Genomic DNA, 16,250 nt, shown 5'->3' on the forward strand with positions numbered 1-16,250 from the left:
TGGTTTACTCAGAATCTGTTCGGATAATATATTCAAGCACATACATTTCCTTACATGTTACTTCTAATACCTTTTATAGAATCATATCTCCCACAATATCGTGAGAAGTAAAGCAAAGCCTAAAATTATGCCAAAAAGGACAATCTTGGCATATGTCAAGTCCATTAAAGACATACTAGGTGTATAGAGTGAAGGTATGTCACAAATGTGAAGTGACCATGCCAGTTATCAAACCAGTGCGAAACCTCAAACTTGTTTTTTCTACTCTTTATTGTCCAAATGAGTAAAACATGTTTCTTTGTACATTTATACAATGTCATAAGTACCATTATGTGAGGAAGCTTGATAATGGCAAACACACTTTTATCTTTCATTTTTGCCTGTAGGGGTTTTCTCATGAAGACAACCCATGTTCACATGCTGTATGAGGGCCACCATGAGACATAATTAAAACGCTACTGCCTTCTGAAGTCCATATATTCAATTTTATCTTTGTTTCATAACCAAACTTTTACATCCAAATAACAAGGTGGAATATGCAGACAAGAAACAGCTTAAAGTATGTGTTTTGAATAGATCATGTGGGTTTATACCGTTAGCTATGATTAAAGCACCACTCCAGCGTTTTTCTTTATTTCAGTGCTGGATTGGTGCTAGTAATCTAAGTTCCCTGACCCTAGTAATATACTTACTAGTTACTGTCTTCAGCTGTCCTGATGCCTCTCCGGTCTAGCAGTGCCATCTTATGACTGTGACTTCTGACTGTCCGCAAGTCAGAGGTAATGGTTAGGTGTCGGGCGTTGGCTGGATCTGAAATTGGGTCAGAATTATCAGTGAATTCTGTGGTCTTCCATTCTGGTCCAGCTGGGCAGATGCTGCTCAGCATCGCTGTTGGTCCCAACACCTTGTATAGTGCACGAGATGTACAGGCTGTCTCTTGGGTCTTTGTTCCTAGTAGCGTTAAGCATAGGTTACAGAGGGGAACAGGGCTGCTACAGCCTAAGTCCAGGGTGCACTGCACTGAGCTTGCCCGTGACATGGCGTACCGTGATTGGTGGTTTGGTGTCAGCTGATCCGGTGACCTGGTACCGCCTGATTGGCCGCGGGTGACGTCATCAGTAGTGCGACCAATAATGCGACTATGGGCAGGGCTTAGTCTTTAAATAGCCCGACCACAAGCATGGCGGTGCACTCTGATAATTCCGTTTAGGTTGTGTTCTTGTGTAGACGCTTGTCTGTTTGGGCTCCACGTGCTCCCTAGTTGCTCTCTCCATGACCTGCCGATGCCAGAGTTTGCTCGGCTGATTAGCACAGGTCACTTAAGCAGGCTCCATATGCTCCCTAGCTGCTCTCTCCATGACCTGCCGATGCCAGAGTTCACTCGGCTGATTAGCACAGGTCGCTTAGGCAGGCTTAGATGTGCTTAGGCAGGTAGTTCCTGTTTGGCAGTCTGGCTCCGGTAAGGGGGTTGCTATACACCCCGAGCAGACTGCGGGTTCCGTATCCCTGGCACCGCCTGTTAGCCCCTTGGAGGGTTACTCCGCAGGCCGGTCACACACTGACTGAGAACACGTACATTCCGGCATGAGTCACACACACTTCCTAGCACCTGCTGCGTAGTCTCTGTGCAGTCAATAGAGCTACGGCTACGTTAATTGTCGCACATCTTCCCTGCAGTTAACGGAGATAGTGCGAATCCTTTCCCGTCCCGGTGTGTAGTAACACTGGAAGGAGTTTTACTTTAGTTGGTTGTTTTTCATTCTTACCCGGTGGGTGTTCGGCCGCAGTCTTCTAGGCTGCATCGCGGAACCCGGGTTCGGTAGCTTTCCATTTTAATAAAGTTGTTGCAACCATCCCCTTAACAGTATCAGAGCGCCAGGGTCTAGCCGAACATGGCTGACAACCAGCAACTGCAGTGTTATATACAACAACTTGAGGCCAGACTTAGGACTCTGGATAAAACTGTCCCGGTTGCTGATCTCACTGCAGTAGCTACCCAGGCGGCTAATCTTGTTAGCATGGCTGCGGTGAATGCTGCAGCAGCTGCTATTGCCCCATTACCCCGTTTTGCTCTCCTGGAAAATTTTGGCCCTCCGAAAGGGCCAAAGTGGGTTTTGTCATCTCGTTACTTTCTCACAGGGCTTTGGAGAGGGCTACCCCTCTGTGGGAGCGGAATGACCCGGTAGTGGCTAATGCGGGTCTCTTTCTCAGAGCCCTAAAGAGTGTTTTCCTAGGTCCTCGGGTCACGCATGATGCGGCCCTTAAGCTTCTTGAGTTGGTCCAGGGTTCGGCCACCGCCAGCCACTGTGCCATCCAGTTCAGAACCTTAGCGGCTGAATTGGATTGGTCTGAGCGGTCGCTAATTCCGGTGTTCTGGAAGGGTCTGGCTGGGCATATTAAGGATGCCCTAGCTACCAGAGAGATTCCAACCTCTCTGGAAGAGTTAATCACTCGCTACCCGAATAGATTTGCGTCATGCAGAACGCAAGTTAGAGCTGGAGGTCTCCAGACCTTGGTTTCAGCTGGCATATTCATTCTCTAGACCTATTTCCAAACCCGCGGCTCCCGACCCGGAGTCTGAGGCTATGGATATATCCCGGACTAAGTCTAGGTCTCCTCATTTCCGACCAGCACATCTCTTGGAATATCCCATTAATAAGGGTTCCAAGCGGTCGGGAAACGAATGTGTCTAACCGCCGTTGGAGGAGGTGTGTAAGATTCTGGGGCTTCTTCCTTCAAATTATTGTACGAGGTGACGTTGCTCTTCGGAACAACCATGGTTACTGCCAAGGCGTGGGTGGATTCTGGCGCCGATGGCAATTTTTTGTCATCAACGTTTGCCCTGAAGCACACCATTCCTATGGAGTTACTGCCAAAACCAATGAACATTAGGATAGTCAACGGTTCACTGCTGGACACGCCAATCACTCACCAGTCGATTCATCTCACCATGTTGTTTCCTCAGGGTCACCAGGAGGTTATCTCCTTTCTTATTATTCCCGGTGGATTGGATGAGGTGCTATTGGGTCTTCCATAGCTACGTTGTCACACTCCACACATTGACTGGAATACGGGGAGAATTTCTTCCTGGGGTGAGAATTGTGTTTCTCAGTGTATGTTTACAGCCACCCGGAGGGTAGTCTCAGAGCCTTCTACCAACTTGGCCGCTCTTCCTGTACAATATCAGAGTTTTGCGGATGTCTTTTCCAAAAAGGCTGCAGAGACTTTACCTCCCCACTGACCATATGACTGTTCTATTGATTTGGTCACTAGCACGGAGCCTCCTCGCGGCAGGGTTTATCCTCTGTCTGTCCCCGAGACCCTGGCCATGTCAGATTATATCAAAGAGAACCTGGCCCGGGGGTTTATCAGAAAATCGGTCTCTCCTGCTGGAGCTGGGTTTTTCTTCGTCCAGAAGAAGGAGGGTGATTTACGTCTCTGTATTGATTACAGATGCCTAAATGCCATCAACATCAAAAATAAATACCCTCTGCCCCTTATTTCTGAACTGTTTGACAGGTTGTGAGGGGCTAACATCATCACAAAATTGGACCTGCGAGGGGCATATAATCTCGTGCGAATCCGTGAGGGTGACGACTGGAAAACGGCTTTTAACACTCGTGATGGTCATTAAGAGTGCCTCGTCATGCCCTTCAGCTTATGCAATGCCCCCGCTGTTTTTCAGGATTTTGTCAACGATATCTTTCGAGATTTGCTGCTATCATCCGTGGTAGTCTATCTTGATGATATTCTTATATTTTCCCCGGATCTCTCCACACACAGAGAGGATGTTCACAGAGTTTTCGAACACTTGCGTGCGAATTCTCTGTATTGTAAGCTGGAGAAATGCCAGTTCGAACGGGAGTCTCTACCGTTCCTGGGTTACATCGTATCCAGTAAGGGATTGGCCATGGACCCACAAAAGATGGTGGTGGTACAGAACTGGCACGAGCCCCATTCCCTTAAGGCAGTGCAACGCTTCATGGGGTTTGTCAACTACTACCAGCAGTTCATACCACATTTTTCCACACTGGTGGCTCCTTTGGCCGCTTTAACCAGGAAGGGTGCCAATGCCAAGAATTGGTCTAAGGAGACGTCCGAGGCGTTCTGGGAGATTAAATCCTATTTTTCTAGAGCTCCCATTCTCCATCACCCGGATGTTGACAGACCATTCTTCCTGAAGGTCGATGCTTCCTCTGTAGGAGCAGGAGCGGTTCTCTCTCAAAAGAACGAACAGGGTCGGAGAAGACCATGTTTTTTCTTCTCCAAGACCTTCTATACAGCAGAGAGGAATTGCACGATTGGGGACAAAGAATTACTTGCTATTAAGATGGCTTTTTTCCGAGTGGAGGTACCTCTTGGAGGGAGCTAAACACACTTTCGTGGTATATTCCGATCATAAGAATTTCTCGCACCTACAGATGGCGCAGCATCTTAACCCGAGGCAGGCCTGGTGGTCCCTTTTCTTTTCCCGATTCAATTTTTCCATTCACTTTCTAAAAGGGGAGAAGAACCCTCGGGCGGACACTTTGTCCCGGTCTATGGATACGGCTGAGGACGAGGACGAGCCCTGGCTTACCGCGTTCCTCCGGAGAGTATGCAGACGGTGGCCCCAGTGGCCCTAAACCAGGTTCCTCCTAGGAGGACGTTCATTCCTCCTAATCTACAAAATGAGGTACTCTCCTGGGCACATGCCTTTAAGATCGGAGGTCATTTTGGGGTCAAACGTACCACGGAGTGTCTCCAACGGTCGTATTGGTGGCCTTGGTTGCCGCAGGACGTTAAAGAATACGTTCAAGCGTGTGTCTCTTGTGCGAGAAATAAACCGTCCCGTCAGAGGCCGGCTGGTCTTCTTCATCCGTTACTCGTGGCGGATAGACCTTGGGAGCTGGTTGGGATGGATTTCGTTGTCGAGTTACCTAAGTCCCAGGGAAACACGACAATATGGGTGGTTTCTGACCATCTTTCTAAGATGGTTCACCTGGTTCCTCTTCCTAGGGTTCCTTCTTGACGGGTTCTGGCATCACTGTTTATTCATCATGTTTTTCGTCTCCACGGAATGCCTGATAGGATTGTCTATGATCAAGGTCCACAGTTTACCTCCCGGTTCTGGAGAGAATTCTGTAATTTGCTTAGCATTGAACTGAATCTTTCTACGGCCTATCACCCGGAGACCAATGGTCTGGTGGAACGCACTAACCAGACGCTTGTGACATACTTGCGCCATTTCGTTTCTGCCAACCATAATGATTGAGCGATATTGCTTCCTTGGGCAGAGTTTGCTCTAAACAACGCAGTGGCGGATTCCACAGGTCAGACTCCGTTTCTTCTGAATAATGGCCAACATCCGCGCGTCCCGGTTCCTATGCCTGGTTCCTCTGTGGAACCTGGGGTCAGAGATTGGGCTCTGGAGGCGCGGGAGGTTTGGGACCATACTCAGGATGCTATATTGGCTTCCAAGAATGGGATGAGAGAGTCAGCTGACACTCATCGCCGTCCAGCCCCCGTATTCTTTCCAGGCAACAGGGTGTGGCATGCGGCTCGCAATATCAGAGGACACGGGGAATCTGCTAAGTTTGCCCCCCGTTTTATTGGTCCTTTCAAAATTTTGGCCCAAGTAAACCTCGTAGTGTACCGTTTACAGTTACCACGACACCTGAAGATTCACGACACTTTTCATGTGTCGCTCCTTAAGCCCGTTTGCCTGACAAAATTCTCTGAATCCCAACCTGCTTCAGACACCAGGGGTGATGATCTCAAGGTACAGGCGATTGTGGGGTCTAAGATGGTTTGTGGGAAAAAATATTACCTGGTACACTGGAGGGGTCATGGATCTGAGGATTGCTCCTTGGAACCGGTGGACCACATTCATGCTCCTCTGCTCATTGAGGAATTTGAGTGTCAAGTGGAGGGGGATGTTAGAGGGGGGGATAATGTTAAGCGTCGGGCATTGGCTGGATCTGAAATTGGGTCAGAATCATCAGTGGATTCTGTGGTCTCCCATTCTGGTCCAGCAAGGGCAGATGCTGCTCAGCATTGCCATTGGTCCAAACACCTAGCTAGTGCACGAGATGTACAAGCTGTCTCTTGGGTCTTTGTTCCTAGTAGTGTTAAGCATAGGTTACAGAGGGGAACAGGGCTGCTACAGCCTAAGTCCAGGGTGCACTGCACTGAGCATGCCCGTGACATGGCGTACCGTGATTGGTGGTTTGGTGTCAGCTGATCCGGTGACCTGGTACCACCTGATTGGCCGCGGGTGACGTCATCAGTAGTGCGACCAATAATGCAACTGTGGGCAGGGCTTAGTCTTTAAACAGCCCGACCACAAGCATGGCGGTGCACTCTGATCATTCCGTTTAGATTGTGTTCTTGTGTAGACGCTTATTTGTTTGGGTTCCACGTGCTCCCTAGCTGCTCTCTCCGTGACCTGCCGATGCCAGAGTTTGCTCTGCTGATTAGCACAGGTCGCTTAGGCAGGCTTAGCTGTGCTTAGGCAGGTAGTTCCCGTTTGGCACTCTGGCTCCGGCAAGGGGGTTGCTATACTCCCCGAGCAGACTACGGGTTCCGTATCCCTGGCACCGCCTGTTAGCCACTTGGAGGGTTACTCCTCGGGCTGGTCACACACCGGCAGAGAGCATGTACGCTCCGGCGTGAGTCACACACACTTCCTAGGCCCTGCTGCGTAGTCTCTGTGCAGTCAACAGAGCTACGGCTATGTTAATTGTCGCACATCTTCCCTGCAGTTAACGGAGATAGTGCGAATCCTTTCCCGTCCTGGTGTGTAGTAACACTAGAGGGAGTTTTACTTTAGTTGGTTGCTTTTCATTCTTACCCGGTGGGTGTTCGGCCGCAGTCTTCTAGGCTGCATCGCGGACCCCGGGTTCGGTTGCTTTCCATATTAATAAAGTTGTTGCAACCGTCCCCTTAACAGTAATGTTCTGGCTATATTTGTCAAAAATGTACATTGAATTGAGACTTCCACCCAACAATCACTGGAGCAATCCGGCAGGTCATAACATGCAGAAGTCCAACAGGAGCAGCATCGATAAAAGATGAAGACAGAAGCTGGTAAGTATAAGACCAAGTGCAGGAAACTTAGATTAGTGGCACCACTCCAGTACTGCAATAAAAAAAAGTATTGGAATGGTGTTTTAAGAATGCCTTAATGAAACACTCCAATCAAATTTTTTATTCTCTTAATATATTGCAATCACCATAGTATGTAGCACTGTGTACTTACAATTGCTCATTTTGCCTTTCTACCCAGTTAATTCTTCTCTTTTCTCTGCTCTGTGTAGAAACAGGAAGTATCTTGTCTCAGCATCTATCATTCCCCTCAACTCCTGACCAGGCACTGTATAGGTTCCCAGTTAGCAAAATATCCCACTATTATTGTGGTGGGCCACTGGGGAGGCATCAGATGTTGCAGAAGGGCCAGCTGGGGTATGTAGTTGTGACACTGGTATTTTAGATGCAGTGACACAGAAACACAGAGCAGCCAGTACAGGGCTAATAAATAGGGGAGATTTATTGTAACAGGGTCAATCTCCACGCTGGGAGTAACAGGGGAAATAGGAGGACAACAAGGGAAGTAGCAGGTAACAAGCTATAACCAACAATCCACAGTTTGGCTAGATATAGGAGAGTCGAAACGGTTGTAATCGGCAGTTTTACACTTAGCTGACTCTTGTTCCCCACAAGGCAGTTGCCGGCTGATGCCGGTGTTGTTCTGGCTTCCCCACCTAAACAATGCTCCGTCTTCTGGCGTCAGCGGGTGGTCACCGGTTTGTCCCGCTGAGCTCCTAGTCCATAACACTGCACCTCACTTGCTCGGCTCCACGGACCCTGCGTCTCTTCTCCCTCTAGTCGGGCTTGACTCCAACTGTCAACTGCCTGCTTTCCCGCGCAAACCTCCTTTTTCTCCCTCTTCCTAGACACGCCCCCAGCTCCCCTGTCACCTGACTCCTGAGCTCTCGCTCTGGACACGCCCACAGCTTCCCGGTCACCTGACTCCTGTGCTCGCAGTCTGTCTATCCTCTGCAACCAGAGGCACGGCCCCGGCAGTTCCGGATCCCTTGTTCTGAAAGTACGTACATCCCGGTCTTCCCCCTTACATAGTCTCACTTACAGCAGATAATGATGTCACAGTAGCTGAAGTGGGTCGCTGGACCCCTCAATGCTTCCCTCGTGTCCACAACAATTTAAAAAGCGAGAGGTGGCACTTGTGGATGGTATAGGACCCCCCGGTTGCACTCCTGTAGCGGTGGTGTCTGGGTGCCGGTTTTGGAGTGCCTGTGATGTTTGTGCAATCTCAAGCAGCCAGACACGCAGATGAACTTGTAAACATAACAATTTTACTGAATGAGGTAACAGGGTATACTCTCTCTTAAAGGCAAAGTTCACAGTATAATGTGCATATGAAAGTAATGGTTCTCTCCTCATGAGGTTATGGCCTCTCAGGGCGACTGGAGCAGAGTTTTCTTCACTTGCTTGCACAGTCCAAGAAATATTACACTGATGGAGGGACCTTCACAGATTGGCTCTCCGTGGAAACACACTAAAGTGTGGATGTACTCACAGTTTTTATCCCACCGTTCCCTTTCGCAGGGGGTAGGTTTAAACAAAGTCGGTGGCATGGCAGCCACGTGGATATGGTCCTGGCTAGAAGCAAACAGGATAACCAGAGAGCAGGAGAGCACATGTACAGCGTTATCTCTCCTGACTGGAAGAGGCTTCACTCTTTTTGTGAAGGAGATTATGTGAGGAAAAATGTCCCCCCAGCATGGACTGGCATGGAAACTCTTTTGAGAGAAATAGTGTCTGCCCCTATATCTTCTTAGGCAGCTTGAACCGCCCGCAACTGGTTTGGCTCCTCTCAGCCGTTTCTGTAGGAGCTTGTTGTGAGGAGAATAATCACTTAACTTTCATATCCACACATTGGCCAGTAGATGGCAGGAATGTACAATTTACAATGCAGTGTATTATATCCCCTAACTCACAGTGCCCACACTGAAGCAAATCTACTGCCACACGACTACTGTCTCATTTAGCAGCAGTAGAATGGGTACCGGCATGCCGCATTATCATATCACAAGAATCATATTTGAACATTCTTTTTTAATAAATTCTGTGTTTCTTTTACACCAGTTATATAGGAATTAATGTTTGATGATATGAACATTACTTCAATTTGTTTGTTAAAAATCAACAAGTTCCTTTACCAATTAAGAAATAATCATTGGTATTACTCCTGAACTGCATCAGTTTTCACCTTACTACTGCTTCACTGATGAGATTTATGTTGAAGTCATGTAAATTGACCTTGATTAAAGTCAAAAAGGACCTTGTTTCTTTCCTTTTCTTAAGAAATATTTTCTAGTTTGATCCTTAAACTGTATGCAATATGTAAAACCTTACATAATACTTTCCACTCATGCTCAGAGGATGAGAAAGGATCCAAAAACATTACCGGAACAGATCATAATAGATCTCTAGATAAAGTATTTCACACCAAATTAATATCTAAATTGCAAATCATGTTCATATCTGCTCTTATATTAAAGATTTTTTTGCTGGTTGTATTGCTTTATCTGGAGTTATTACACTTTTAATTACTTGCTTGATAGCTATTACAAATAGGAAATAACCTTTGACAGAACCAATTGCAAATGATTCCATATATCTTGCTTCATTTTTAGTTTCTGCTTTGTAGTATAAAGCCAAAAATTCATATAATCATTTTTGACAGTAAAGAAAAAATAAACAAGATACACTCCTCAAAGTGTTCAGGTAACGACATATGAAGGGGATAACACCTTATAAAACTGTTACAGCAAGTAGGTTTACTTACTACTTAGAAGAAGGAAGGCTCCAGGTGTACCTGTTAAGAAATAAAGCAAATCGAAGGCACTATTTCCACAAGATGCAAGAGATCCAGACATTATTTCAGAGATCTTTTTTATTCTTTATAAAAAAAAATGCAATAAAAGGTAAACTTTAAAGATTAATATTCTGAACTTTGGCTTATTATCATGTAAATACCCTAAACATACATATGAATATGCACTCACAATGCTGTCAATTGTTGCTTCTAGCTTCATAATACACAAGGATCCATTTTACATTGCTTATTACATAACTACATCTTTTCCCTTGACGTAAGACAGTAGTTCGGTTCTCCTCTGTATTTTTATTCTGTATACTCGCAATCTCCGCCCAAGCAGTGGTATCTCAAAGAATCAGGACATCTCAAACAGCTGTCAAATATTAAGACAGCAGAGCGCATCGACTTAACTTGACTTAATGCTTATCTCTAAATTTTATTTTTTTAATAATTCTTTATGTTGGAGAAAGGTTAAGTATTTTGTTTTCCAGGAAAGGTATTTTTTAAACTTACAGGACTATAGTTTCCAGGCTCAAATGTTTACAACTTTTTGAATTATCTCACCAAATTTTTTATCTAGCAGTTCTGTGGAACAGAAATGAATCTCTGTAAAAACAAAGTATGCATTGATTATATTTATTGGTGTCTACAATATATCTTGATTTTTGATAACTGCACTGAAAATTGAATTTTCAATTAATACATACAGTGTCTACAAGTAGTATTCAACCCCCTGCAGATTTAGCTGGTTTGATAAGATGCAAATAAGTTAGAGCCTTCAAACTGCAAACGAGAGTAGGTTTTATGAAGAGAAGCATAAATCTTACAAACCAAAAAGTTATGTTGCTCAGTTGAATTTTATTACATTTTAAACATAAAAGTGTGGGTCAATTATTATACAACCCCTATGTTTAATTTTTTGTGGAATAACCCTTGTTTGCAATTACAGCTAATAATCGTCTTTTATAAAACCTGATCAGGCCAGCACAGGTCTGTGGAGTTATCTTGGCCCACTCCTCCATGCAGATCTTCTCCAAGTTATCTAGGTTCTTTGGGTGTCTCATGTGGACTTTATTCTTGAGCTCCTTCCACAAGTTTTCAATTGGGTTAAGGTCAGGAGACTGACTAGGCCACTCCAACACCTTGACTTTTTCCCTCTTGAACCAGGCCTTGGTTTTCTTGGCTGTGTGCTTTGGGTCGTTGTCTTGTTGGAAGATGAAATTACGACCCATCTTAAGATCCTTGATGGAGGAGCGGAGGTTCTTGGCCAAAAATCTCCAGGTAGGCCGTGCTATCCATCTTCCCATGGATGCGGACCAGATGGCCAGGCCCCTTGGCTGAGAAACAGCCCCACAGAATGATGCTGCCACCACCATGCTTGACTGTAGGGATGGTATTCTTGGGGTCGTATGCAGTGCCATCCAGTCTCCAAACGTCACGTGTGTGGTTGGCACCAAAGATCTCAATCTTGGTCTCATCAGACCATAGAACCTTGAACCAGTCTGTCTCAGAGTCCTCCAAGTGATCATGAGCAAACTGTAGACGAGCCTTGACATGTCGCTTTGAAAGTAAAGGTACCTTACGGGCTCGTCTGGAACGGAGACCATTGCGGTGGAGTACGTTACTTATGGTATTGACTGAAACCAATGTCCCCACTGCCATGAGATCTTCCCGGAGCTCCTTCCTTGTTGTCCTTGGGTTAGCCTTGACTCTTCGGACAAGCCTGGCCTCAGCACGGGAGGACACTTTCAAAGGCTGTCCAGGCCGTGGAAGGCTAACAGTAGTTCCATAAGCCTTCCACTTACGGATGATGCTCCCAACAGTGGAGACAGGTAGGCCCAACTCCTTGGAAAGGGTTTTGTACCCCTTGCCAGCCTTGTGACCCTCCATGATCTTGTCTCTGATGGCCTTGGAATGCTCCTTTGTCTTTCCCATGTTGACCATGTCTGAGTGCTGTTCACAAGTTTGGGGAGGGTCTTAAATAGTCAGAAAAGGCTGGCAAAAGAGATCTTTAATCCACACATGTGAAGCTCATTATTCTTGGTGCCTGAACTACTTCTTAATACTTTAGGGGGACCAAACAGAATTCTTGTGGTTTGAGGGGTTGAATAATAAATGACACTCTGAATTAACTTTTAACGTTTTAAAAAAAAAAAAAAAAAAAATTTGCTGCAGTGCATTTCCCACTTCCAGGCTGATCTACAGTACAAATGTCACAATGCCAAGTTAATTCCGCATGTGTCAACCAGCTAAATCTGCAGGGGGTTGAATACTACTTGTAGGCACTGTATATAATATTATACTAGATTTGTGAACTGAGTCATCGATTCATCAAGACTGGTGTTTTACTCACCGGTATTAATGAACGGTGCACTGGAGTAAGATGTGCAAAATTTATTAAAGGGGTTTTCCCACAAACAGAACTTTATTTTAATCAATAGATCTTTGAATATATATAAGTTCCACAATTGGATGTTCCTGTTATGAGATAATCTTATAAATGTTCCCCTGCTGTATAATGTGTAATGTCAGTGTCTGTCTGTGTACGGAACATGGTCTGATCATACCACATCTCCTGGGCAGGGGAGGAAGCAAAATACTATACAGATATTACAGCAGAGGATCACTGCTTCTTTCTTTTGAAGTAAAACATTGTTTAAAAACCAACAGTGAAAAGTTTTCCCTCACAAAAACAATCAGCTGTGATCCCCTGCTGTCCTGTCTGTATACTCTTTTGCTCCCTCCCCCGCCCAGGAGCTGTGGTATGATCAGACCATATTTCGTACACGGACAGACACAGCCATTACATAGTACACAGCAGGGGCACATTTATAAGATTATCTCAGCACAGGAACATTTTATTTAAACACATCCAATTGTGGAACTTATTACTACTCTAAGATCTGTTGATTAAAATCAACTTTTGTTCATGGGAAAACCCCTTTAAGAGCCATGTCTTTCTTAATTAGGTTTTCAGCATCTTGCAGATGCTATTTTCCACTGCAAGAAAAGTACTCTAATCCGGGACAGAGCTCATTACTGTAAAAATTTCAACTTTTCTTTGTTTTAAATTATGTTGATTTTGCTGGCCAAGCTTCTTCCAGCCATGCTTTCACCCAATAAAGATCTATCCACTTTTCAAACAGTTGGCAGAACTAGCTGGGATAGGTGTAAAACTGCAACATATTTGCTAATTTTGTGCATCTGTGAGTTATACAAAAATTTTGTGATATTTCAAACTGTTTTATGCCACAATTCCAGCAAAAACTGCTGATGAATAGTGGCCTAAGTGTTTGTATTTCATAATTCTGAGTGCTTTTTTTGTGTACTACAGTTACAGATGCTGGAGATAAAGTAAAACAGCTTGAAAAAGAAGCTGATCGTTTACTGGATAAACTGAAACCTATTAAAGAGCTTCAGGACAACCTGGGCAAAAATATCTCTCAAATCAAGGAGCTGATAAATCAAGCACGCAAACAGGCTAATTCTGTAAGTCTATCTTTCTGTAGCATTCACTGTTGAAAGAACTTGGATATTGTAGTGTACCACTTAAATAATTACAGACTGACAACAACTGGGTTAGTATGAACAATGAAAGACAGTATGTATCAATAAGCAGTAGCTTTTTCAGCCACTGATGGAACAAAGCAAGACAAATGAAACTTCTGTACATACAGTATGTCAAAATTATGAAGCTCCTTAGAGCTGACTCAGAGTAGTGAAAGTAGATGTCTAATCTTGGACCTTGACATGGCTAACCGGTTAGATTGAGGTTGGTAGAGAAATAAGAAAATTGTTCCTTAGAAGAAGCTATATATTCTTTCTCAGCTAATTTGCTGAAAATCCACAAAAATCTCTAAAAATAAAATTACAGAACCTTTGCAAATTGTCTTCATTAAAAATTTCCTACAACCTTGTGTTTACAACTACTACACAGATCTACTGTAGGTGTCTTCATGGTTACAGACAACAAACCCTGTGTAGTCTGATCGTGCAGTCATACTTCATTCCATTGGTCCCCTTCTTTTTAACATACATTTGATATACCAATAAGAAGTTGGTGACAGAAGGGCATTTTACTACTAGATTGTCTATTATATTGGAGACATGCAGGTCTGCAAAGAAACAAAATGCAAGCAAATTTTTAAAAAGACTCTTTTTTGTGTTACTGTAGATGCATTGGGGAAACAAAAAGCTTTACATAGCCTTTCTGGGGTTAAAATTGAATTCGTAATATAATTTTAACTGTGTTCCATGCAGTGGCAGAGGTAAATAAATAGAAATAGATAGATAGATAGATAGATAGATAGATAGATAGATAGATAGATTTTTTGTAGTATACTATTGTAGGTGGTGACAGCCTCCTTATTTGGCTGATCACTCCTCTCATCAGCCTAAAGCTGTTCTGTGCTGGATCCTAACCACCATTTCAATTTGTAGGCTTTCAGCCCAGGAGAGTCATGTTTGATAAATATTTGGTTAGGGTCCTATCAAAGAAAGGTCACCCTGTCACGGCTAATGGTTGCACATGAAATGGGCAATTTATCCGCCAAGTACCTTCATTTTTATAACTTTATTTTATATACCACTAATTCAATCCAAATTTAATATTTTCAATGTCAGCATACATCTTGGCGCTTACAGAGTGCTGCTGTTTTCTTTAGTTTAGACAGATAGATAGATAGATAGATAGATAGATAGATAGATAGATAGATAGATAGATAGATAGATAGAGAAATATATAGATTTAATATCAACTTAATTCTGTGTATTTAGCACATTTTCATTTTCAACACTATTATGCTTTGGCAATAAAGGTGTTAATAATTATGTTTTGTATAATGAATCATAAATGACTTATGAAACAAATTATTCCAAATTATTTTTTTTCCCAAGGGCATTTTACTGTGTCTGAAGTAATGGAGCCTCATTTCTCATGGTTTATAATGTCAGCCAGTCGCTGTAAATTATATTATTTCCAGATACAGTATTTATATCCTCACCTCTTATAGCCAATGTGCGGATTACAATTTTTCCTAGGAGATTTTTTATTTTCCTTATTTTCAATTTAGTAGATATTAGTTTCTAATCATTCTGATCAGTTTCAAACATGTGATTTTTCACATCAATCCTCTTAGTTATAATTTCCTATGTCAACCATTCCAAACAATTTAAACGTATCCGTTTATTTTTCCTATATTTCCAACTGCAAGATAATTCTGACTTTATTGAGAAGCATCTCATATTACGTGCACACTACTTAAAGGGATATTCTCATGTTAGACATTGCTGTCAAACAGTATATGCTATAAATGTCTGATAGATATGGGTCGCACATCTGGAACATACAGCTATGTCTGTAATGGGGCCTATCTCATGCTGTCAGGAATGGATAGGCTGATCTCCACTTTCACTTCTATGAGAGTTCTCAGAATATTAGCGCAAACCCAATATATTAGTAGGTGAATACAAATAACAGTCTGCTGTATTCATGAGGGTGCTGTTCATCTCCATTGATTGATGAATGTTAATGTATATTCCAGTATACAAAATGCCAATAATCATTGATGATGGGTAGACAGAGGTGGAAATTCAATTAGATGAGTAAGAGGTAATCTCATCAATAATAGGTCATAATGATTAATTCTTTCTTTGCAACTATTAACTAAATGCCTAAATACATTTGGTACATTTGCTAAGCGAGCATGCCATTACAATATTTTAAAGTGTAACTGTTGTATTCATTTTTATCCAATAATAATGTAGAGCAAGCGATTTTAACCCATTTTCGACCTATGAGGTATAGGTATGTCATAGGTTGCCTCCTCCTCTTTGATGTAGGCTCCGATGCTGAGCCCACATCTTTTCAGGCATGTGACAGCTGATCTGATGAGCTGTCATGTGCCCCTCACAACTGCGGATGGGTGGCTGTTAACGTGTTAAATGCCGCTGTCAATCTCTGCAAGCAGCATTTAACATGGGCGAGCCGGAAGTGTGTCACTAACTGTGCCCATAGGTGCCCCTGTCGCATGATCGCGGGGCACCGATGGGTTGGCATGACATGGCCAGCATTCATAGCAGATTATCATTTGTTTCTGCTGAAACAATAAAAAATAAAAATACACATATTTGGTATTGTTCATATTCGCTCGACCTATCAAAATGTGAAAAGAATTAATCTTATTGGTAAATGGCAAAATGAGAAAAAAAATTGAAATGTCAGAATTACAGTTTTTTGGTCTCCACAACATTGCAATAAGATAAAATTATCGTATCTACCCCAAAATAGTATCGATAAAAATGTCAGCTCAGTGGGCAAATAATAAGATCTCTCCCAGCCCCAGAGTTAGAAAAATGAAGACACTAC

At 43.4% G+C, this 16,250-nt stretch overlaps 1 protein-coding gene across 6 annotated transcripts in view; it reads left to right on the forward strand.

Moving 5' to 3' along the window:
• The window catches only part of LAMA2 (laminin subunit alpha 2), a 1,447,346-nt gene that overhangs the window by 1,265,730 nt on the left and 165,366 nt on the right, over positions 1-16,250 (forward strand). For all 6 annotated transcript variants that reach the window (XM_073676060.1, XM_073676058.1, XM_073676059.1 and 3 more), the window contains one exon: positions 13,218-13,372. In XM_073676060.1, coding sequence (XP_073532161.1) covers positions 13,218-13,372 — 155 coding nt within the window. The remainder of the gene's footprint in view (positions 1-13,217; positions 13,373-16,250) is intronic.

The sequence above is a fragment of the Phyllobates terribilis genome, unplaced genomic scaffold, assembly GCF_046119375.1.
Source record: "Phyllobates terribilis strain yellow unplaced genomic scaffold, ASM4611937v1 Scaffold_3__8_contigs__length_932513732, whole genome shotgun sequence".
In the NCBI taxonomy this organism is placed as follows: domain Eukaryota; kingdom Metazoa; phylum Chordata; class Amphibia; order Anura; family Dendrobatidae; genus Phyllobates; species Phyllobates terribilis.